This window comes from Megascapheus bottae, chromosome 2 (genome assembly GCF_031878675.1).
Source record: "Megascapheus bottae isolate mThoBot1 chromosome 2, mThoBot2.hap1, whole genome shotgun sequence".
Classification (NCBI taxonomy): domain Eukaryota; kingdom Metazoa; phylum Chordata; class Mammalia; order Rodentia; family Geomyidae; genus Megascapheus; species Megascapheus bottae.
In genome coordinates this window covers 87,963,633-87,986,157 of record NC_143510.1, presented here as the reverse complement: position 1 = coordinate 87,986,157, position 22,525 = coordinate 87,963,633, and the positions used below count along the sequence as shown (strand labels likewise).

General features: G+C 47.3%; 1 protein-coding gene across 1 annotated transcript; it reads right to left on the bottom strand.

Annotated features, from left to right (window-relative positions):
* Nucleotides 1–6,605: 6,605 nt before the first annotated feature.
* On the bottom strand, nucleotides 6,606–20,083 carry Isx (intestine specific homeobox). Its single transcript, XM_090357892.1, has 4 exons — nucleotides 19,852–20,083; nucleotides 8,497–8,648; nucleotides 7,360–7,476; nucleotides 6,606–6,845 (listed from the first exon to the last, which is right to left on the bottom strand). The coding sequence occupies exons 1-4, from the start codon at nucleotides 20,081–20,083 to the stop codon at nucleotides 6,606–6,608; spliced, it is 741 nt and encodes a 246-aa protein (XP_090214018.1).
* Between the last annotated feature and the right edge of the window lie 2,442 nt (nucleotides 20,084–22,525).

Sequence of the window (22,525 nt, the reverse complement as noted above, 5' to 3'; positions counted from 1 at the left end):
GATAGGCAGATCAATAGATACATAGATAGATAGGCAGATCAATAGATAGATAGATAGATAGGTGGATAGATAATACTGCCTACTTTTCTTAAATATAATCAGGCCTGGCAAGCAGGTACCATATCAGGCCTAGGGAGAGCTGCTTAGAGCTGAGTAGTATCCCCTCAACCATAGACAGGACATGTACATTTGTGCTACAATAGGTCAGTGGGCTGAGGGCAGAGTGGAAGTGGGTGGAAGTGGAAAAAAAGTGAGCCATGGGTTCTGGGCTAAATGATGTTTTTTTATACAGGACTATACTTTGATACTTTTCTTATTTGCTTGGGATCATACTATGCAACTTTCTATTTAAGGATATTTAAGGACATATCTAGTGAAACATCTCTCATGACCAAGATTTCAAATCTGTCTCCCTGCTGCCCCTATACTTATACTTGGGTTTAAACCCAAAGCCCTGTGTCATGTTTCCCACTGAGTGATACCTTTAATCTTGATGCTTTGGGTTGTTTTTAGAGATAGCTATGGGTTTTTTGATTGGTATGGGCGTGCGTTGGTGTGAGCCTGGGCGCACTCTCTCTTCATTAAGTTTCCTATCTAGCCAGGACAACAGGCATGAAGTTCCTTGTCCAGCTCTTCATTGAGAAGAGGTTTCATAAATTTTTCTCTCAGGCTGCCTCAAATGGTGAGCAAATTCAGCCTCCCACATAGCTGGGATTACAGGGATGAATCCCTGGTAGGCACATTTTTTTTTTTTGTTGGTTGTGGGAGTTGAACTCTGGGCCTGGGTGCTGTCCCTGAGCTCTTCAGCTCAAGGCTATCACCCTACTCCTTGAGCCACAGAATTACTTCTGGTTTTCTGGTGGTTAATTGGAGATAAGAATCTCATGGGGCCTGGAGTTTGACCTAGTGGTTAAAGTGCTTGCCTAGCATGCACGAAGACCTGGGTTCGATTCCACGGTACCACATACATAGAAAAAAGCTGGAAGTGGTGCTGAGGCTCAAGTGGTAGAGCTCTAGCCTTGAGAAAGTCCAAGGACAGTGCTCAAGCCCTGAGCTCAAGCCCAGGACTGGCAAAAAAAAAAAAAAAAAGAATCTCATGGACTTTAGTGCCCGGGCTGGCTTTGAACCACAATCTCCTCAGATCTCAGCCTCCTGAGTAGCTAGGATTACAGGTGTGAGCCACTGTGCCAGGCCATTTTTTTTTTTAACAGTGGGATGAATTTGTCAATCTGGGCTCAACCAGGTACCACATTAGGTAGTTCTTGCTATCAGCGGGCTCCTGAACATTCTTATCTCCAGTTAGTCACATGTTGCTTTACAACAGCCATACATGTTGAGAAACTTGCCAGGTGGTTCCATTTGCTATGTCGACACCACTGAGTGGACTTACCCAGATGACAGCGGTGTTGTCACAAGGGGGAGCTCTGCTAAGCCCCCAATGTTGTATATGTGTCCTGCCACTGACCAAAATGTCCTTATGCAGCACAAGACTATGCATGTGCCTTGATCAGGCAAATTCTACCACATAGGATTACCAGAGCAAGATGACTTTCAATTCAGACTTTGTTATGTGGGAATACTTGCTTCCTTCAATCCACACTGCCAATTGCACCACTGTATCTGCCAATCTCTGAGGTATAAAACAATTTATTGCATTATTATTATTATTATTAATTATTGTGTGTGTATGTGTGTGTGTGTGTGTGTGTGTGTGCGCAGGTACTGGGGCTTGAACTCAGGCTTTGAGTTGGGTGGGTAGAGGGTGTAGGCTCTGAGATGGGGCTTTGACAATAAGGGATATCATACGTGATTTGTATGTGCTGGGGTTTATAGAACACCATTACATTTGGCTGCGCATCTGTTCTGTGAATATGTGTATTACTCTTGGAGCTGGTTACAGCTTTCAGATACTCATTTGTTAGCGGGTTAAGTAAACGTTCCCTCTTGTTCATTCATCCTAGTTTGTTTTGTCACATAGGTAGTTAGAAGGACATGTTAGATCACAGGGAGTCCATTGAAAGGGATATTGGGACACAGCCCTTCCTGTTTTTCTCTGGTTTATTTTCTGGCTACCATGGAGTGAACAGACCTTTTCCATTACGTGCTCCCACCATGATGTACAGCGCCACCATAGGCCCAAAGCAACAGGGCCCAGCCACTCTGGATGGAAAGCTCAGGCTGTTTTGCTCTATCAGAAGACCACAAACAGTGTAGTTTTCAATGCACAGAAATGTACAGCTTTATCATTCTGGAGGCTGGGTAGTCCGAGATCAAGGACCCTGGAATCTACAGAGGGCCTTCTTACTGTGTCACTGTTGGGTAGATGTAGGGAGAGCTAGACTTGAAGCCACTTCTGTGATGATGGGATGGGTTTGCAGTTAGGAAACTGAGTTAGCAAACCCACCAGACCAGACCAACTTTAATGAATAGCTGAATAGGGATGCCATGATGGTCTGAGCCGAGTCAGGAGCCATGAGGCACAATGCAGGCTGAGGAGGGGGGATGTAAGTAGGGCCTTTGGTAGCTAGAGAGTGGTGAGGAGTGTCTGGGACATGCCTTGAGAGTTTGTGGTAGTGGCTTGAAATGGCATGGTATGGGAAACTTATTGTGCAGGTAACCAGTTCAGCCAGATGTAGCCTGCTTCTGGGAGCTCAGGTGCTTGTCACCAGAGGGGTAAGGGTGGGGGACTGGATTTTCACCCTTAGATTAAGATTCTGGGCTGGAGAATTTTGGGAAGGCCCACTGGGTGGAGTGAGCCATGCCACGGGAGTGACATGGAGTCGTGAGAGCAAAGCAGATTCCTCTCAGATGCAGCCTGGCTCCCTCTTCAAGATTCTACCTCTCAATACTGTCACGACTATAGCTACATCTCCAGTGCTTTTTTTTTTTTTGAGGGGGGCGGGGAAACACATTGAAATCCTAGCAACATTGACATGATTTTAGCTTTAGCAAGAGTAACTCTCGTACTTCTCTGAAGTTACCAGTCCTGGCAGCTGGAATGGGAACCTGCCAGGCCTGGCTGCAGTGCCTCTAACAGGGGTTCTTTATGATTCCTAAGGCTTCGCCTCAGAACTCTTTGAATGGCCAATGAAAGCAATGACCCTCTTTCCCTGGGGAAAATAAACACAGCCACACATGATTTTGCACAGTCTCGCTTGAGAGTTCCATGGCCTCTTACAAAGACTTTGGGGTTAGAGGAGCTGCTTAAGTATGCTAGGAGAGGCAGGAAAGGGGTATTGGGGAAAATGACCTTCTTCCTTAATGTATATTAAGTGCTTCTACAAGCCAACTTATTTAGCCCCAAGGCAAGATGCTATTATCATGCAGAGAAGTAATAATCACTTGCCCAAAGTCACAGAAAGAGTTCTCCAGTGGTTCATTTGTCCCAGGGATGTAAGGGTGGGAATCCTTAGGGAGGAAGACATGCTGGCAGTACAGTCAATACTGCTGCAGGAGCAAAGCTGAGACATTTGTTCACTGGAGCCTGTGTGCCAGGGTAAGAGTTGGGATACAGGACAGGAGAAGGGGAAGAAGACCTCACAGCAGGGGGCTCTGTACTTCCCCCATTCCACTTGGGAGGGTGGCGATGTGGTGTCTCATCTACGATGCTGCTGCAGAGGGTCAGAGAGAGCGCCCAACAAGCAATCAAGAAAGGCAATGCATAGACAGGGTGGGAAGTTCAAGCTGGTCAGGGTGTGGGTGATGAGACACATTTCAGGGAATGCTGGCCAGGGACTGGGCTATAAACACAGGAAGAAGTAGACCTCCCCTCCCTCAGGGATGAGGTGACATTTGAAAACAAAACAAAACAACTTTTCCTCAAATTGCCACATCAATGTCTGAAAGATCAGTAACCTAGATGCTGAAGGCTCTGTAACTTAGAAGCTACTAGGATAGTTTCCCTGCCAACAACATAATGTGTAAACTGTAGTTATAGCACAGTGATTAAAAGTTACGTTTTGCACATTGGTATGTAAGGCCATAAAATGGGAACCTGTGCCATGGCTTGGATTGTAAATATTTTCAAAGGCTTGGTGGCTGGCCCAGGGTGCCATTGTACGATGGAGGAACCTGCAGGAAGAGGAAGTGACATCACTGGGGGTGGTCCTTTGAAGGGGACACTGCCCCTTCCTGTCTTTGTCTGTTTTGTTTCCTGGCTACCTTGAGGTAAACAGGCTTCTTTCATCACAGGCTCCTGCCATACTCTACCTTGCCTCCATGGGTTCAAAGCCACAAGGCCCAGTAACTTTGGATGGAAAGTTCAGAAAGCATGACATAAATCTTGCTTTCTTTTAAGTTGATGCTCTCAGACATTTTGTCAGTGACACAACACTGACAACACCCTCTGCCCAGAGTTTGTGCTACCCTCCTGTGATGTTAGCTGCCTTGTTCCTCCCTAAGCCTCATCTTCTCCTTTCACCCAAATTGTGACTTGCAACTCTCACAGGCTCTGAGAGGTGGCACACTTCTAAGTTGGAGAAGTAGATCCATATCCTTTGAACTGCAATCTGTGCTTCTGTGGTATTCAGAACTCATGCACGGGAAAACTGAGGTCCAGAGAGGTGAAACAGTAAGGTCACACAGCAAATTAGAAAACACACAGAAATAAGAACTTGGCCTCTTGGTCCAACTTCAGTTTGGGCCTCCGGCCTCAGGCAGGTTGCAGAGGTTCAAGAAAATTCCTAGAACTCACTCAGATAGAGGTTGAGCTTGACTGCCCAGCTTAGGGGTAGTTCAATGTGCAGGTGCTTCGTAGGGGAACCTGGGAATAGTGACATCACTCCACAGTGGGTTCACCCCGTGCCCGCTAAAACCCATTCACCTCTCCTAGGCACCTGCTTTCCCTGCAAGGTAAGGGAGGCTCAGACAGGGTGTGTGTGGTTTGCCTAGACTCTTGTCACCAGACTCTCTCAAAATTGAATGGCTTTCTAGGCTGGCATTCTGGCTGGGCCCTGGCATATGTCCTGGGAAGACAAACCCTGAGAAGAGCTTTGTCTTTCTCTTCCTGAATACCAGCATCCTTTCCCAACCCAGAATAACCAGACAGTGAATGTTTTGCTTCCTAGTCAGTAGTGGGGCTCGAACTCAAGGCCTGTATGCTGTCCCTGAGCTTTTCTGCTTAAGACTAGCTCTGTAACACTTTGAGTCATGCACTACATTCTGGTGGTTAATGAGAAAAGAATGTCACAGACTTTCCTTAACAGGCTGGCTTTGAACTTTTACCCTCAGATCTCAGCCTCCTGAATAGCTAGAATCACAGGCATGAACCACTAGTGCCCAGCAAGCGACCTGCTTTAAATAAAATAATAAAATAAATTCCCTGTATCTCTCCCACTCTGGGATAGTCACATCAAAGCTTTATTTATTATTTATTTAGTGCTTGCTTACTTGCTTGCTTGCTGGTCCTGGGGCTTGAACTCAGGGTCTGTCCCTGAGCTCCTTTTGCTCAAGGCCAGCACTCTACCATTTGAGCCACAGCTCCACTTTTGGCCTTTTTTTTTTTTGGCAGTTTAATGGAAATAAGATTCAGAGACTTTTCTGCCCTGCTTCAAACTGTGATCCTAAGATCTTAACCTCATGGGTAGCTAGGATTGTAGCTACCAGTGTGAAGCGCACAGTCACTGAGTTTGGCTCGCAGGTGAAGTTCAGTATCGCCCTTCAACCAACCTGGGCAGAATCTGAGTTGTCTGGCTTCCCATTCAGTTCCGTGGATGGAGTGCTCAGTAGGTGCTCAGTCAATGCATACTGAATGCATGTTGACGTAAATGCAGGAATCTCCTTGATGCCTCAGTGCTCCCCAGAGCTCATCCTCTTGGGGTGAGTGAGAGAGGTGTTATCAAAAGTCATCCATGGAACTTCTTTGTCCTATAGATGAGATCCAGAGGGGAGATCGACCATCTGAAGGTTGTGCAGCAAGCTAAAGGAAGCTCAAGGAACACAGAATCCTAACCTGGAGCCCATCATGAACGGTTGTGTTGCTAGTCTTTTTGGTGGTACCCGGGGCTTGAACTCAGGTTCTTGTGCATTTTCAGCAGTTGCTTTACTGCTTGAGTCACAAACCCAGCCTTTTTGCCTTTGGTTAATTTTTCAGATAGAGGCTTTTTTTTTTTTTGCCAATACTGGAACTTGAACTCAGGACCTGGGCACTGTCCTTGAGCTTTCTCGAAACTAGTTCTCTACCACCTGAGCCATAGCACCATTTCTGGCTTTTTTTCCTCTGTGTGTGTAGTACTGAGGAATCAAACCCAGGGCTTTGTGTTTGCTAGGCAAGCACTCTACCACTAGGCCACACTCCCAGCCCTTAGAGTCTAGCTTTTTGTCTAGAGCTGACCTCGAACTAGGATCTTCCTACTTCTGCCTCCCACATGGCTTGAATTACAGATGTGAGCCACCACATCTGGTAGGTAGTTTTCTGGATCAGGAAGGTCACTTCTGCTGAAAGAGTGCTGTCTCTTATTATCTACCCTGTGGCCCTGATTTTCAGTGACTTGTTTTAGGGCAGCTTCTTGGGCTATGCCCATCTCTGGATTGTGAGAGTGATTTTCTCTGAGGCCGGGGGCACCCCCTGCCACCTGCTGTCACTTGGGGACAAGGTATCTATGTCCCTATGTTGAAGTGGCACAGACATTGCTCCACTTGGGGTGTGAAGGCAGCTGGACACAGAGGTCAGGAATGCACATCTGTGGGACATGAGGGCCCGGGAAGGGCTGTGGTGCCCATGGGTGCTGGGGGAGCAGGGTGATCCAGGAGGGCAACCAGGCGGAGGTGAGTCTGCTCTGAGCCGGTGGATAACATCTGATGGGAGGAGCCAGTCTGGGCAGGGCAGTGGGCGTCAGCATGGGGTCCTGTGGCAAGAAGAAGTTGGGGGGAAGAGGGGTAGAGGGGGAGAGACAGAGGGGGGAGAGAGGTGAGTCCCCAGCTTCACCCTGCAGCCTCCCAGCTGTCGCCATGGCTCTACTGTAGAGCACTATCAGCTCAGCGTGCTTTGCCGAGACTCTATGGGTTGAACAGTGACTATTGTGGGTGGACAGGTGGTCAACAGGAAGCGTGGGCACTTTGTTCTTCAAAGCCCTGTTTCTGAAGCAGCCAACAAAGGAGTAAATGAGAAATCCCACCCCAGTGCAGGTATGGAAGCCCAGGAAGGGTCAGGGTTGCTTGGGGCTGGTTCACTGCTCCCATCTCCACCCGAGGCCTGTGAGGGCTCCACAGCACAACTACGATTAAGGGAGGATTTCCTTTGCATTTGGTACTATAGACACAGCCCTTGGTCCTTTATCCCATCAGGGTCTGTTTGGCATGTTTCCAGACAAAGGTCCCTCCATCTCCCCCCCCACCCCGCTCACTGATAGGGCCACTCACAGCTGTGTCCAGAGGTGAGGGCAGGGCCAAGTTGGCTTCACCCAGAGCCTGTGCAGCGCCAAGGCTGCCAATTTTCTCCTGCTTCCGCCACTTGGCTCGTTGATTCTGGAACCAGATCTGTGGTGTGAGAAACAGATTTAGAGATGTAGAGAAAAGGTTTTCTTCATCTAGTCCCCTACCTCTCCCCCTCTTGGCACCTCCTAGGTTACAAGCACTTGATAGTTTATAAAGCTACATTTGTGCAGGATTTGTTGGCATCTGGAGGTCAGTGTGGTAAGAGTAGCCCAGAATCACACACAACCTTTGATGCCTTTAGGGTTGGGGGTAAATGGTAATTGGGGAGGGGAGGATATGTGTTGAACCCGATCGATAGCTTCTAGATCTCAAGCCCATAAGCCATCACCTGGAAATGGAAGGCCAGTGTTTTAGATTCATCCAATGTCTAGTGTGGAAATCTTGGATTAAAGAAAAAAAAAGTTGTGTATGTGTGCGTTTGAAAAGCCTGTGCAGACCACATCAAACCTATCTGAGGCCATCTGTTTGGATCCCCCTGTGGGCCGCCTGGCATCTATAGGAAGAGTGTTGGCAGTTCCCTGCATTCATGAGGGTTCTGGTGGTGGCTGCCATGTAGCCATTTGTACTTGGTAATTCTGTGGAGGCAGGTGTTGAATTCAAGGCTTTGTCATAGACACAGGTGCTAAACACTCAGCTGCAGACTGATTCTAAATGGGAGGGAAAGGGGAGATGTCGTAAGGTCGGGCTGTGCCTCAGCCAGAAGGAAGAAAGGTTGGAGTGATATAAACAGTAGAGTGTTGGTCTAAGCCATGTAACTGTCACCCCAGGTACATCACCTTTACAATATGGACTATCATGCCCAGCTGGCTTTGAACTGAAACCCTCAGATCTCAGCCTCCCGAGTAGCTAGGATGTAGGCATGAGCCACTAGTGCCCAGTAAGATAATTATTTTATAATAATAAATAAAACTACAACCTCAAATTTGTTGGAAAGGGCCACTTGGCCATGATGACTGTACTCATGAGATAAAGTGACTGGAAACTGTCTGCCTCAGAGGGCCCAGGACAAGAGCCTTACAATGCCCAGGGGCACTGAGCCTGGGAAGAGGGAAGACACTGTACCTGTACACGAGCTTCAGGCAGGTTGATCCTGGCAGCCAGCTGGGTGCGGACATGGATGTCTGGGTAGTGGGTGAAGTGGAAGAGCTTCTCCAGCTCCTGCAGCTGCTCCGAGGTGAAGGTGGTTCGGACCCTGCGTTTGCTCTTCCTCTCTTCTGCACAAGAGAGGGTCCCAGCTGGCTCAGTGGCTGTGGTGTCAGCCCCTCAGTGAGCCTTTTATGTCCCTTTGTTTTCTCTTTCCAACCTTCACTGCCTCTACTGAGTCTTGGCTTCCGGTTTACTAGGCTTGAAGCTAACATCCACGAGGCTGATTCTATTGCATCTAGTCTGGACAGTGGAACCATTTACTTTCTAGAAAATTCTCTCTGACTTTATGCCCTGCTGCTTCTCAGACGTCTGCAACTTGTTCCTTGGCTATAACAGGAGATGGCAAACTATGGTCTACAGGCCAATTCCACCCACTGACTGTTTTTAAATAAAGTTTTATTGGAACATGCCTCCAGTCATCGGCTTATGGATTGTCTCTGACTTTTGTGTTATAAAAGCAGCATTGAGTCATTGCACCAGAGACCATATGGCTATAAAGACTAAAATAATTACCATCTGGCCCTTCACAGAAAAAGTGTGCCAACCTTGGCCTACACAGTGCAGGCTGAATTCTACAGCAGTCAGGCCCTTGTCAGTCTGTCTCCAGCCTGCCTGTCCAGGATCAGTTCTACTCAGGGCTGGCTCTGTCATTTGTGGTGCCCAGTGCAAAAGCAAAACATGAGGCCCTCCTAGTTCAAAAAGAAGGTAAGAGCTTTTGCCTTTCTTTCACAGTCTCCCTCTCTCCATCTCTCATGATAGTCTTTTAATCTGCCATTTAATGTTGAGGTCCCCTGAGAGGAAAATAGAGATCCTTTCTGAGGCAGTGCCGACCCACCCCTGGGCTTTGTGGCTACCCTGAGACAGGGGTACCCAGCGAAAACCCTGGGCTCTATCCTGATCTTAATCCTCTTGGAACCTGTGCCTGGCCCTTTCTAAGCTGCAATATCTGTGAACACCCAGCCAAGAGCCCATTCTACGGTAGGAAAGGTGAGAAGAATCCCGACTGTGATGAGAGGCTCCAAATTCCAAGCCTGGTGTATGGGTTGTTTGCCATCAGATTTCACTTATAAAACACAGACTCAAAACATGAAATTAATAAGAATTTCAAGAGGTTACTATACGCATTCTGTCTCACGAATGGCGTTTTCCTGTGAGCACTAGACCCTGTGAACTGTTTTGGGCCTCCACACACATGAAGGCGGACTCACCTTCTCAGCCAGCACGTGCACCTCACCTCATTCAAGTCAGCGTTCTTCCCATCTCTGTAGCTCACTACACCATGGGTGTATTTGTTTTGCTTAGCTCCCTGATTTTCCTCTTCTCCTCCATCTGGCTAGGATTGATCATCTCTCTTGTCAGAAATTCCAATTTTTACTGGTTCTTCAAATCCTAAATTCATTCTTGTAATCCATCTCCAAACACTCCTTCCTGACCTTTCCAGCAGTGGCTGAGGTGTGTGAGATAGAAACAGGTCTGCATGTGATTCAGGGGACACAGCAGTCACTGTTCCAGCAGAGTGAGGAAGGCTTGTATTTTGACTCATCTGACCAGAACCTCTTCTTTTTTGGGGAGAGGGGGAAAGGAAGGTAAATAAGTATCTCCTCTCCTTCTAAAAAAAGCATTCTCATATACGAAGCATGTAGTAAATGGGCTTGGTTCCAGGGTTATGACCTGAACTGGACCTATCAGAATCTATCCCTGATATTAATTAATTAATTTTTGTAACAGAATAGGAAGAAGACTCAAACTTCTCTAATAGTGGCAGAAGTGGAACGAGGTAAGACTCAGAGTCATCTGCCACCACCTCCCTTGTCATGCTAAACTTGCTTGCCAGGAGAAGCTATGGGGCTGGTTGTTGGTTGTGTGGTTGATTCTGCACGGAGGCTGCTAGAGCATGCTGATGGATTAGATATTGGCCCTCAGAAATCAGGGACAACTCTTCAGTTTTGACTTGAATATGAGAGTGAAAAAGAGAACAACAGAAAAAGAGGGAGGGAGGAAGAGAGGGAGACAAGGAAATCAGTTTGAATTGGCCATGTTAGGGTTGAGATGCCTGTTATCTATTTAAGTGTGAAGAATGTATATTTGTAAGTTTGGAGTTCAAAAAGGGGAGCTTAGCTGGGTGCAGTGGCTCACACCTGGAATCCTAGCTACTTAGGAGGCTGAGATCTGAGGATCATGGTTCAGAGCCAGCCCAGGCACTAAAGTTCATGACACTCTTATCTCCAATTAACCACCAAAAAACAGGGAGTGGTGATGTGGCTCAAGGGGTAGGGTGATAGCCTTGAGCTGAAGAGCTCAGGGCCAGCATCCAGGCCCAGAGTTCAAGCCCCATGGCTAGAGAGATGGGGGGAAGAGGGGAGGAACTTGGGGGATGAGATCCAATGAGGAGGCAAATGAGAATACCTTGTGCCGTTGAAGCCACAGGAATGAATGAGATCCCTTAGAAAGTATAGGTAGAGAAAGAGCAGAGGAACTGGGAACAAACCCTGGATCCCACCGTTAGATAGAGGTTAAGTAGCAGAAGCTACTTAAAGTGCTGAAAAGGAGGAACTCGAGGAAGGTGAGGGAGGAGTTTCCATAAAGAGCACACTCAGGCTATGATTATGTGTCAGACAGAAATGAGGATAGAAAAGTTGCCCTTGAACTTGTCCCTCCTAGGGACAGCTTTCAAATAGGGGAATCAGCCAGTGGTGTCCATAGTTTATAGCTGGAGCCAAGTGCCATTGGATGTTGGAAGGAGAACTAAATCTAGAAGTATTCACTTGGTTTATCTGACCCCAGACTTCTGAAGGTAAGGGTGCAATTCTAGCCTTACTTAGAACAAAGGCCACATGATGGTATTGTAAAAGCAACAGAAAATGCACCAACCTTCTGCCCAAAGCACCTTCACTTGTGGGAGCCAGGGAATTTTTAATCTAGTATTCTAAATGGCAATCCTGCCTCTCTTGATTTCTTCGTCATTTCTATAACAAAAATCTGCTCTCTGAAAAGAGAGAGTGCCTTTTCTGGGGATATGTAGACACTCACTGCCACTGACATGGAGTCCTCAGATGAGCGAGTCCAGACTTGTCTTCTGATGTCTTCCTCTGTACTGAATGAGGGGTGAAGATTAAACTAGAGGCACCCAGAGGCCACCTGAATTGATATTTGCTCTAAATGAATAAATATCAAATTTAGGTCTAGTCTAATCCTGTGGGACAGAGATGATAGCTTCATAAAATGGGTCTAAAATGTTGTCAGATGTCATGAGTCAGACATGATAAGTCAAGAGCCAACCTCACTATAAGGAGGGCAGGAGACTGCGTTCTAGCTAGAGTCTCTTCCCTCCCACCCAATCTGCTCTCCTTGGGTTCTACTTAAAGAAGAGGTTGAATCATTCCAAACTGGAAAAGACACTCTAGACAATGGTGATGATTTTAATAACGGAAAAAGATAACCTATCCTCCCCCTGCCTTTTTTCTTTTTCTTTTGTAGTCCAGTTCACTGGTAGACTTTTGGACCAGAGGGAGCTCATTCATCAAGAGGTTGGGAACATGAGCTCTTTGATGGAGCTGTCCTAGGCATATGAGATTTTCTATCATAAGAGTGTCAGAATATTCTAGAACCCCTTGCCCACAGAAGACTTGGGGTATTGGGTTGAGAGTGAGAAAACCCACTAGCTTTTCTTTAGACTCAGTTTTGACTCACCAGATTCGTGGCAGAGAAGCCAAGAAGCAGGTGACCAAAGCCCGGCCCACCCAGTGCACCAGCCAAGGGCGACCAGGGAGAAGGGAGAAGGGGTTGAAGGTGGCAGGGAGCTGCCACCCCTTTCTAGTTGCTTCTCTTGACATCCTTAATTGTGTAAACTGTGAATCACACTTCAGTGGGTCTTCAAAGAGAACGAGTCAGCAGAACTTAATTAAACCTGAGCTGTTTAGCACATCGATCATAAGAAATACACAATTTACACAGGTGATTAGGCCACCTAATTATAAGCCGATGTTTCTCTGTGCTCGGCTCCTTCCCCTGATTGCTCCTTCTCTATGGTCTGCTAATTGGCCTTGGTTGCTCAGCTCAAGGCTCTGGGATGGGGGCGGGGGTGCTTTGCCACTGGGTGAGATCTTTGGACATGGGTGTGTCTTTGTCTCTGAAGGCAGAGGGTTTGCTGTGGGGATGGAGAGTATATTTGCCATCTCCTTGCAGGATGGAGACAATGCTTGAGGCATGGAGTCTCCCCAGGGCTGACCTGCCCTGGCTTCTTTCAAGGCAGGTCACGTACTTGCCATAGCTCACCTATGCCCATAGGGAAAGAGGCCAGCTCCTTAGTGTGGTGTTCAAGGCTCTTCCAATTCTGCTTTCTAACAGCAACATTTCCCCAGACCTTCAGTTCTTTGATTTCAGTCCTACTTGGCCATTTCCAGAATTCTCTCAAATTGCCAGTGGCCTTTCACCCCTCGATCTGGATCCTGATGTCCCCGGAGGCTGCAATCCCCTGTCCTTCTTTATCTGGTGATCTACTGATCAGTCAAAGCTCTCACCAATCACATGTTTCCTTCTTGCCAAGATGTGTTGTGATTTATCTAGTGGGAACACAAGACTTATTTTCTTTTTAATTAAAAAAATTAAATCTAAGTGCTATGTTTTCAGCTTACAACAAATCAGCCTCCATATTAAAATTTTTGTCTGTTTTGATTCCATGTCTAAAAATTAATAGTGATGTTTTTCCTGTGCTTAAAAAAATCTGTATTTTTGGTATGAAACAGGCATTACTTAATATAAGCTAACAAGAAAAAGAACATTTACACATAGGGAGGAAAAAGAGGAGATGAAAGAAGTGACATCAGGAAATAGCAGAAAGAAGAGTTGGGAGAAGATCTGCCTGCACTGGGTGAGATTGGGAGGAGAAAGCGCTTGGTTTTCCTCACCGGTGCAGCATCTTCCTGACAGAAAGTGTGTTCTGATCTTGCTCCCAGCAGTGACGGCTGAGCACCCGGTAGGCAGCTTGTGTCTGCCAGGTGTATAGTTCCCATTCAAACATATCACACACACACTCAGACATCTTGACTTGTGTGTATCATTGTCCCCACTTGTTCCTTTATTATTTTTTGGAGGGGGAGGTAAAAAGCATTTGTATCTTTTACTGATCCCTTATCCAAAATGGCTCTGCTTATGTATTTCAATAGAAGCCCCAAATTCCACAAACATGGGTTTATTTATTTATTTAATTTTAGGTTTTTCAAAAAGCACTTTATTCATAGCATGTACAAATAGGCAAAAAGCACATGAAAACACCGTTAGTCATGAGGAAAACTGCAAATGAAAACCATAATGAAATGAGATATTTCTCTATCTATAAAAAGATGGCTATAATACTAATACTAATACTACTAATAAAAGAGGTAATAATAAGTGTGGAGAAGGTTGTAGGGAAACCAGAACTCTCATACATTTCTGGAGGGAATGTAAGAAGGCATACATAGCCATTTTGGAAAACTTCCCTGAAGATGCTTAACATAAATTTATCATATCTCGCAACTATTTCCTTCCTAAGAATCTACACCAATAAAACTTGCACAGGTTTTTGTACTTGTATCATCGCCTTTCCATTCACAGCAGCCTAAATATAGAAATGACCCTCATGTCTGTCAACTGGCAAATAGATAACCAATGCCAAACACGGTTTAAAAATGCTGATGTACATACATAAAGGCCAAAGTTCCTGGCTTGGCCCATTTGACCTTCAGTCCATCCCACCTCTTTTGGCAACTTTGCTTGTGTGATATTTAGACTCTAACTATACTGAATATTGTTGTTTCTTAAGAGGAGTGCACTTTTCTGTTCCTTGTGGCTACTGCACAGGATTCGGGCTGCCTGGTGTGTCCCGACCTCTCTTGGTTTGGGATTGTATCATCAATGGCACCTACTCTTTGAAGCCCTCTGGGTGGCTTTATAATGGAGTTCATAATTTCTTCTATGTTCCAACTTGGCCAAGGTTTACTGTTGTATTTATATCATGGCAACCTCCCCCCCCCCCAGGACAGTGTTCTCTGGTCTGGGAAGACTCAAGCATAACGAACCATTCCTGGCCCAAAGCAGTAGGGGTAGGGTAGATGATGGTATTGGGAACTGCAAGTTGGTCTTACATGCTTTGGTAATTCTCCCATTTCAACATTCTCCTTGCTGCAAAGTCATATGTGCAGGTGTGTTCATGTGACCAAATGTGTGTTCTCCTCACCTCTGCACACACCTTGTGTCCTCTCCAATCTGTGCTATAACAATGCAGTGGATTGTTTCAGGGCGTGGCACAGGAAGTGCCATCAAACTTATTTTTATTCTGTGAGGGAATCCAGTTTTAGTTACTCTTCCTGCCAAAAACTGAGGACGGAGTTTAACTGCTTACTAAACTCATTAAGGAAAATCAGATCTGACCACATTAGGTGCCAAGATTAGGGATAGACGAAAGCTGTCCTTTGGCTTAAAAACAGAAGAAGAACCATTTCCTTTAACAAATCACTAACAACTGCCTTTAGGATCATTGGGAAGGAAAATCTTCTTAGGGAGCACAGCATTAACAAAGACACGAGCGAGCATGTTCCATAAAGGAAGACTACAAATGACCTATGAAGACTCTCGCCAAGGCCCTGCAGGGAACAGTGTGGAGGAGAGGATTAGCAAGAAGACTCCAGTCCATGTTCAGATCTATGTCACCTGTCACGCTCTCTGGCCTCAGCTGACTGACTTAGAGGTAGACATCTCACTCAAGTTTGGCCAATCCTCCCCTTTTCCAGGACTTTTGGACTTTGGACTTTAGAAAGCTTGAGGACAGATGCTGAGACTGATGTCATCCTTAGAGATCCTTGGAGGATGCTGATTGGCAATGAGATTGAGCCCACAGGTATAGGGAAACAGTAAAAGAGACTTAGACGCGGTTCTCCCATCATGGCTAAAACATTTTTTTCTCTTTTTTTCCACTACTGGGTCTTGAACTCAAAGCCTTGGGAAACCTCCCTGAGCTTCTTTTTTTTGCTCAGGATGGATAGCACTCATCACTTGAGCCACAGCTCCACTTAGGAATGTTGGTAGCTAACTGGAGAGTAGAGTCTCAGGGATTCCCTGCCTGGGCTCGCTTTGGAGGGCAATCCTCAGATCTCAGCCTCCTGAGTAGCTAGGATGACAGGTGTGAGCCACCAATACGGGCTTGACAGTTCTTTTGTCTCTACGGAAGAGGAGGGGAGTGGCTGTGCTTGTCTTGTTCTTCTTACCGTCCCTTGCTCCTGACTCAATATTATGTAGTTGTAACTGCAAGAATAGGTGAGCAAATTGTTTTACATCACTCCTTTAGATTCTTCCCCCAATGTAGTGACTCTTTTCTAATGACCACTGTACAGTCATGCTCAATCACTTCTGACACAAGGTCATAAAAAGGATGGACATCCACATTCCACCTGGCTCTGTCTTTCTTTGCTTGACCACTTTGTGAGAAGCCCATCTGCCATATTGTAAGGATACTCAGGTAGTGTGTGGAGGGGAACTTAGCTTCCACCACGGGCTGGTACACCATGGCAGCATGTACTGTGCATGAACCTCTGTGAGAGTGCATCCCTTATCTCAGCCAGCCTGCAGATGATTGCTGCTCAAACATTTTACCCCCCCCCCCCTCTCTCTCTCTCTCTCTCTCTCTCTCTCTCTCTCTCTCTCTCACACACACACACACACACACACACACACACACACACACACACATACACGTACACCAGGAAGGCTGATTATGTAAGACAGAGGTAGGACTGGATCAAAGAAGGCCAAGGCTTGTGGGAGCCACTGCAACCCAGAAGAAAGGTATGTATAGTATTCTTGTTGTTGGAACCTTCCAGGACCTATGCTGCTCACACCTTCATCTCAGACTTCCAGCCTCGATCTTTAGGCCTTGATAGAATATGTGTCTGTGTTTTAAGGCATTTGCTTATCATGACAGCCACAGAAACTAACACAGAGGGGGAGAAAGCAGCGCGAAGGAAAAGGCAAAAGAGTGTGGAACAGTTGAGTCTTCTCAAGGGTGAAGCTGGGAGAATTTGAAGGGAGGAAAGCTTTGGTGGTCCTAGAGCAGCTTCACTCACCTTGAGGTAGACAGTGGGCCCATTGAGGGTTGGAAAGGAGCCTGGGCACCACTAGGCCCCTACCAGAAGAATTGTGAGTGCCACATCTGTGGATTAGGGAGAAAATGGAGGAGCTGCCATGTGAGGGTCAAGTCCAACCTACTGTCTGTTTTTTTTTTAAATAAAATTTTATTGGAACACAAAGATACCTATTGTTTTACACATCGTATAACCTTTAGATGCCATTGTTTTATGCTAGTAGTGGGGCTTAAAGGTAAGACTTCACTTTTTTGCTTAGCTTTTTCTGCTTTAGGCTAGTGCTGTATCACTTGACACAGCGTTTTGCTGGTTAACTGGAAATAAAAGTCTCTTGGATTTGTTTGCTTAGGCTGGCTGAACTGACATTCTTAAATCTTAGCCTTTTAAGTATTTAGGAGTACAGGTATGGTCCCCAGTCTCTGGGTATGGATGCTTTTAAGAGCTGATAACAGAGGTGAATAATTAGGAAAGAGGCCATCTAGCCATTAAAGTTTGCAACTACCCTCTGGCCTTTTGCAGAGAAAAACCTTGCCAACCCTGTTATAGAATATCACTCAGATACTTATAATGCCACTGGATTCTGGACCCTAGAGAGGCTGAACAGGAGCCAACATTGCCCCAAGGTGACACTGCCAGGCCCCTGTGGTGGTGGTAAGTCACTGCCTCCGGTTTCCCTGTCCTGTAGCCTCCAGCCTGGCCCAGTGTAAGCCTTCAGCAACTCATCACTGGGTAAAGGAATGACCAGCCATGAACATGGTGGTGGGGGGGCTTGGACAATCTACATAGACCTACCAGCTAGGTAGTCCCTTGCCCATCACTCTCCCCCTTTTCCCCTGGGGTCATGATTTCAGAAGGTCACCAGTGGGACAGGTGTGAGGAGATGAGTCCTTTGTTTCCAGGAACTGGGTCTGCATGATAAAAGCTTCCTCATATTTGTTTTTTTTGTCAGTTCTGGGGCTTGAACTCAGGGTCTGGGCATGGTCCTTCAGCTTTCTCAAAGCTAGTGCCTTACCACTTGTGCCACATCACCGACTGCATTCCTCTTTTTCTGTGTATATAGTAGCGAGGTATCAAACACAGGGTTTCATGGATGCTAGGCAAGCACTCTACCACTAGGCCACACCTCTAGCCCAAAAGTTTCCTCTTGACTGGGCCTTCCTTGATTTTGGAGGGTCCCCTGGTTTTGGGGAACTTGTTCCTCTCAGGGTAGAAGAATGATAAGTCAGGATCATATTTTTTTCAGTTAGGGGGGCTTTCTTCAATAGTCTTGCAACTTGGAATCTGGGAGGGTTCAACTCCCTGCCATGAAAACAAGCAGATGTGAGGAGAAGGAGGGGCCCCTTGTGATGAGATACAAGGAAATTGTGGAATACTATAAGAACCTTTGAGCCTGGATACCTGATCTGGCCCCAGTTCTGGAATGCTGGCTCTGTGTCTTGGCTTCTTTGAGCCTCTGCCTCTTTGGACCATTTGAGACTTCTGAGAGCATAAGTTCCTGTCCTTGCCTTTGAGCTCATGGCACAGTTTTGCATGTGAGACCCCAAATGCTGCATTTTTAGAAGCTTCCTGCATACCAGTGGACAGGAAGCAATACCACAAGCCACTCTTGGAGGCCTCTGCCAATGTTAAGTGAGACCCATGAGAACTTGTTCCCCCCTTGCCACTACTGGAGTGGAGAAGACATTACTGTTTCTAATCCTGTCACTCTTGCACAGAAGGGGATGGAAAATGGGAAGGTGGGGGTACAGACATCAGCCAACAGAAAACATGCATGGGGAGAGAGACAGAGACACTCAGAGAGACAGAGACAGAGCCCTCAAACTCTTCACCCAGCCAGCCACACGGACTCCAGCCTGTTTGCAATTCCGTCACCTTTGCACTTTGCTGACACATTGGTACTTCGTCTCCATTATTATTTGCTTAATATTTTGCCAGATAGCCGTTTTTGTTTGTTTGTTGTGCTCAAATACATTTAGTTAAGTAAATATATGACCAGCCATCACCATTGGTCATCACTGAGCGCTAGTGCAGAAATAATTACAGATCTAGTGATGCAATGTTTATGTGCTCCCTGCCTTCTCCCTACCCCGGGGCATCTTGAAAGAGCAAGTGGGACCTTCCTCGTGCAGGGGGGATGCCGGATTCTAACAGAGTGGGGGAGATGAGGACTTAGACTGCATTCAGGAATACCTCAGAGTGAATGGCTCAGGGAGTTTCGGCAGGTGATTGCTCTCTTCTGCGTTTCATTTACAGAGTGGGGCTCATGGTATGCTATTAGCTATGGCAATGACCTAGAACATGCCATGAAAGCCATAGGGCACCTCCAATATTATGATTGCTATTTTGGCGGGCACTTTCTGAGGTCTAATTTGGGGCCTGCAGGAGTGAACATGGAATGTGCCAGAATATGCAGTGCAGACCTAGGAAGGCTGGCCTTCTTTCTGCTATGGGTGCCGCCAGGCTGGAGAATGGAAAGCTGTGCTTGTAGGAGAAACCAGGCCGGTCTTCTCCGATCTTCTCCCTTCCTGTCACACATGGTGGTTCAAACGGGAGGTGTTGTGGATTTTATACAGCTACAGCAGAAGAGCTCCAGGCTTTGAGGCCCAGTGAAATTCCTTTCTCCTTGAGTTGGCTGGAAGAGGCCTGATATCTATCTTGCCATTGTTATTTAGGGACAAGGTAACAAGCAACAAAGCTTCAGTCACTGGAGGTTGTGCTAACTGAGAGGAATGCGCTAGGGCCGGGCCCTGAGTGTGAGGCCTGGGTATTCCCTGTAACTTGGGGGACATTTTCTGCCTCTCTGTCACAGATGAATTTTCTTATTGGTGTAGTCGTGATCATTTATTCTGCCAAGAAGGAACAATGCCCACCACTGCGGCCACCTTAATAAACAGTAGGTCGGTCATATTCTCAACCCCTGGTCTGGTTACAATAATGAGTCTTGTGTTCCTGCATTTTGTAACCTGTTGAGCCAAGGGAAGAGTCTACACTTAGAAAATCACAATTCTGGGTTGGATTGGAAGGTGAATCAGACAACTAGCCCCAAACCCAGAACCTATCCAACTGCTACAACTCTGTCTGTTGCTGTGAACTGAGCCGCCTTGTCTCTACGGGAACCCCATGGGATGAAGACGGATGGTGTGAAGTCGCTTACCTTGGGGCTGGTCCTGTGGAGACCTCACCAGGCCAGAGCTGGTGGCTGCCATGTGCCCAGGGTCCTCTCTGTCTTCTCCTGGTGGCCTGACGCTATCCCTTCTCTCCAGCGGCCCTCTGAGGATCGCCTCAATGGAGAAAGACAGGCCTAGCTTCTTTGGGGCCTCACAGCAGCCCGAGCTCTTCCTCTCCATGGCCCCGCGGAGGGCCGGGCCTGCTGTGGCACACTCCATGGGCTTCTTCAAGGAGCTTGTCTCTGTGTGTACCCAGGGTGACGCCAGCTGAGGGCGGCTTGCTTCCTTCCCAGAGGCTCCTGGGTCCCAAAGGGCACACAGAGATGGAGACCAGGGAGCCCCCTGCTGGCTTATCCAGGCATAATCCTATGGGTGCAGGGACTTCCATGGACTCGGAAACACTTGTGGAACCAAGGAGGCAGCTCCCAGCAACAGGGCAGAGGAATGCCAAGTCCTGTACCTTCACCCCTTGTCAACAGTCTTCACCAGCCCACAGTGTAAGGAGGTGCTGTGCTGGGGTTCAGTCTACCAGAGCAAGGTCCATAGCTGTCCAAATAAGCAGCCTATGTCAGATCACCAAAGTCTACTCCCCAGGGGAAAGAAGAGAAGGTGAAATCAAGTTGGCCTGAGCGGGGCTACCTTAGTCCTCTCTCTGGTTTCAGGCTCTTTTCTGCTGGCTCCAGCACACCACTGCAAGACTGAAGTTGTTCTCTTCGCTCCAAGGTGGCCAGCTGGGTCCTGGATGACTGTGACCTGAGAGATTGTCCAAGATGTCTTCCCCAGCTTCCTTCAGTTCTCGGGGAGTGTGTCTTCTGGGGTGTCTGAGCCTGTGTTCTTCTGGAGGTAGAGGCGGAGGAAAGGTGGCTGGGTCACTCATGTCACTGGGCTGGCCCTGGCCTTTTTTTGGCTCAGGTCACCTGTCAAACTCTTCTCCCTTCCTGCCTGGGGGGGTCCTCTTTTTTTTTTTTCCTTCCAAGGTCTTCCTGCTTCTCTTCTGCTTGCTCTCCCCCTTACCTGTCTCTTGGACAGTACTAAAGAAAGCCTTTCTCTCTGTCCAGTAAACTGCAGGCTGGGAGCAGATAATCATTGGTCTGTCCTGACAGGAATTTGGCTCCAAATTACTGTGTAACCAAAAACAAAGGGGTAGTAAATGGGTGATAAGCGGAAAGCTTTCTCCTTGAAGAGGTCTGGTGCAGGTGTTGGATAGAAAGGGGGCGGGAGGCAGCAGGGATTTCAAGATGGGCATTGGATGCCCTGGGTAGGTGTGGTGCTGGAGAACTGGCCAGGTTGAAACAGGAGTAGGAAAGGCGGGGACAGAATGGCCAGGCCCCATAAAATGTGTTGACTGAAGCTAAGAGAATTTATGGTGCAGGTAAAGGCTGGAGGCTGAGCCCAGGTTACAAAGGGAGCCCAGCTGTGCTTTTCTTCTTCTTGCAACTATCAGCCCTTGTGGCACAGGTGGGGACACTGAGGCTAGTGGGATCAGTGGATGGTGTGTCAGATTGGACTCAGTTTCTAAGGAAGCTTCTGAATGCCACAAATGCCACCAAGGGGGCCAATTGATATAAAAGCAAGGGATGGATGCCCTGGCAGAGACTGAATGTCAACCCTGGCTGGAATCCAGACCTCCTCACGGAGGTGGGAGGTGGTGATGGGGAGAGGCCAGTCCCCATTCTCTCAGCAGGGAGAGCTAGGAGAGGATGGGACTCAGGCCTGCCTTTGCTTGCTGAGGTCCTTGGATGTATCAGGCTCTCTGGTTTGGCTGTGGGAGAAGAGGCCCTGCAGTAGTAACAAGTGGCCTCTACAATCTCAGGTGCACAGCCTCACATAGCAGGGCCTTCATTCAAGAAAGCAAAGGAGAGGATTGTAGTGAGAGCGGAAGTGGGCAGTAGAACTTTTTTTTGCTAGTCCTAGGGATCGAACTCAGGGCCAGAGCACTGTCCTTGGGCTTTCTCAAGGCTAGGGCTCTACCACCTGAGCCACAGTACCATTTCTGTCTTTTTCTATGTATGTGGTACTGAGGAATGGAACCTGGGTCTTTGTGCATGCTAGGCAAACACTTTACCACTAGGCAAAACTCCTGGCTAGGTAGTAGAACTTCTGATCAGATTCTTTGGCCAGATGGCTCCCTTGGCGCTGTCTAGATGCAAGGGCCATGGGGTTCTCCTTGTGCCAGGAGAAAAGACACCCAGTGGGAAGTTGCATGCTGTTCTTTGTGGCCAGGGCAGAGTCCCAGAGAAGCCAGTTCCACTGGTAGGCAGCCAATGTATTTGTTGTGCAGAAAGTGAGTCTCTTTTCACTTGGGCCAGGAAGGTTTCATCTGTGCAGTGGGTGGCAAAGAAAGACAGGAGCTTCTCATGTGGAAACAGCAGAAGAGAAAGGTGAAGAAGAGAGAGGGGTAAAGAGTGCCTTTTTTTTTAACAGAAACAGATGGAAGAATGCTTTTAAAACCAGGCATTAGTGGCTCTCACCTGTTATCCTAGCTACTCAGGAGGCTGAGATCTGAGGATCGAGGTTCAGTCAGCCTGAATAGGAAAGTCCATGAGACTCTTATCTCCAATAAACCACCAGAAAACCGGACATGGCAGCGTGTCTCAAGTGGTAGAATGATAGCCTTGAGCTGAAGAGCTCAGGGATAGCATCCAGGCCCAGCATTCAAGT

What these genes read in the sequence shown, in the direction of transcription:
- Isx (XM_090357892.1), bottom strand. Translation starts at nt 20,083, where the DNA reads ATGGAGTGTGCCACAGCAGGCCCGGCCCTCCGCGGGGCCATGGAGAGG. An exon ending in TGCCTGAAGCTCGTGTACAG is followed by an intron (nt 7,477 to 8,496) that starts GTACAGTGTCTT and finishes CTCACACCACAG; the next exon opens with ATCTGGTTCCAGAATCAACG. An exon ending in CCTCACCTCTGGACACAGCT is followed by an intron (nt 6,846 to 7,359) that starts GTGAGTGGCCCT and finishes TTCTTGCCACAG; the next exon opens with GACCCCATGCTGACGCCCAC.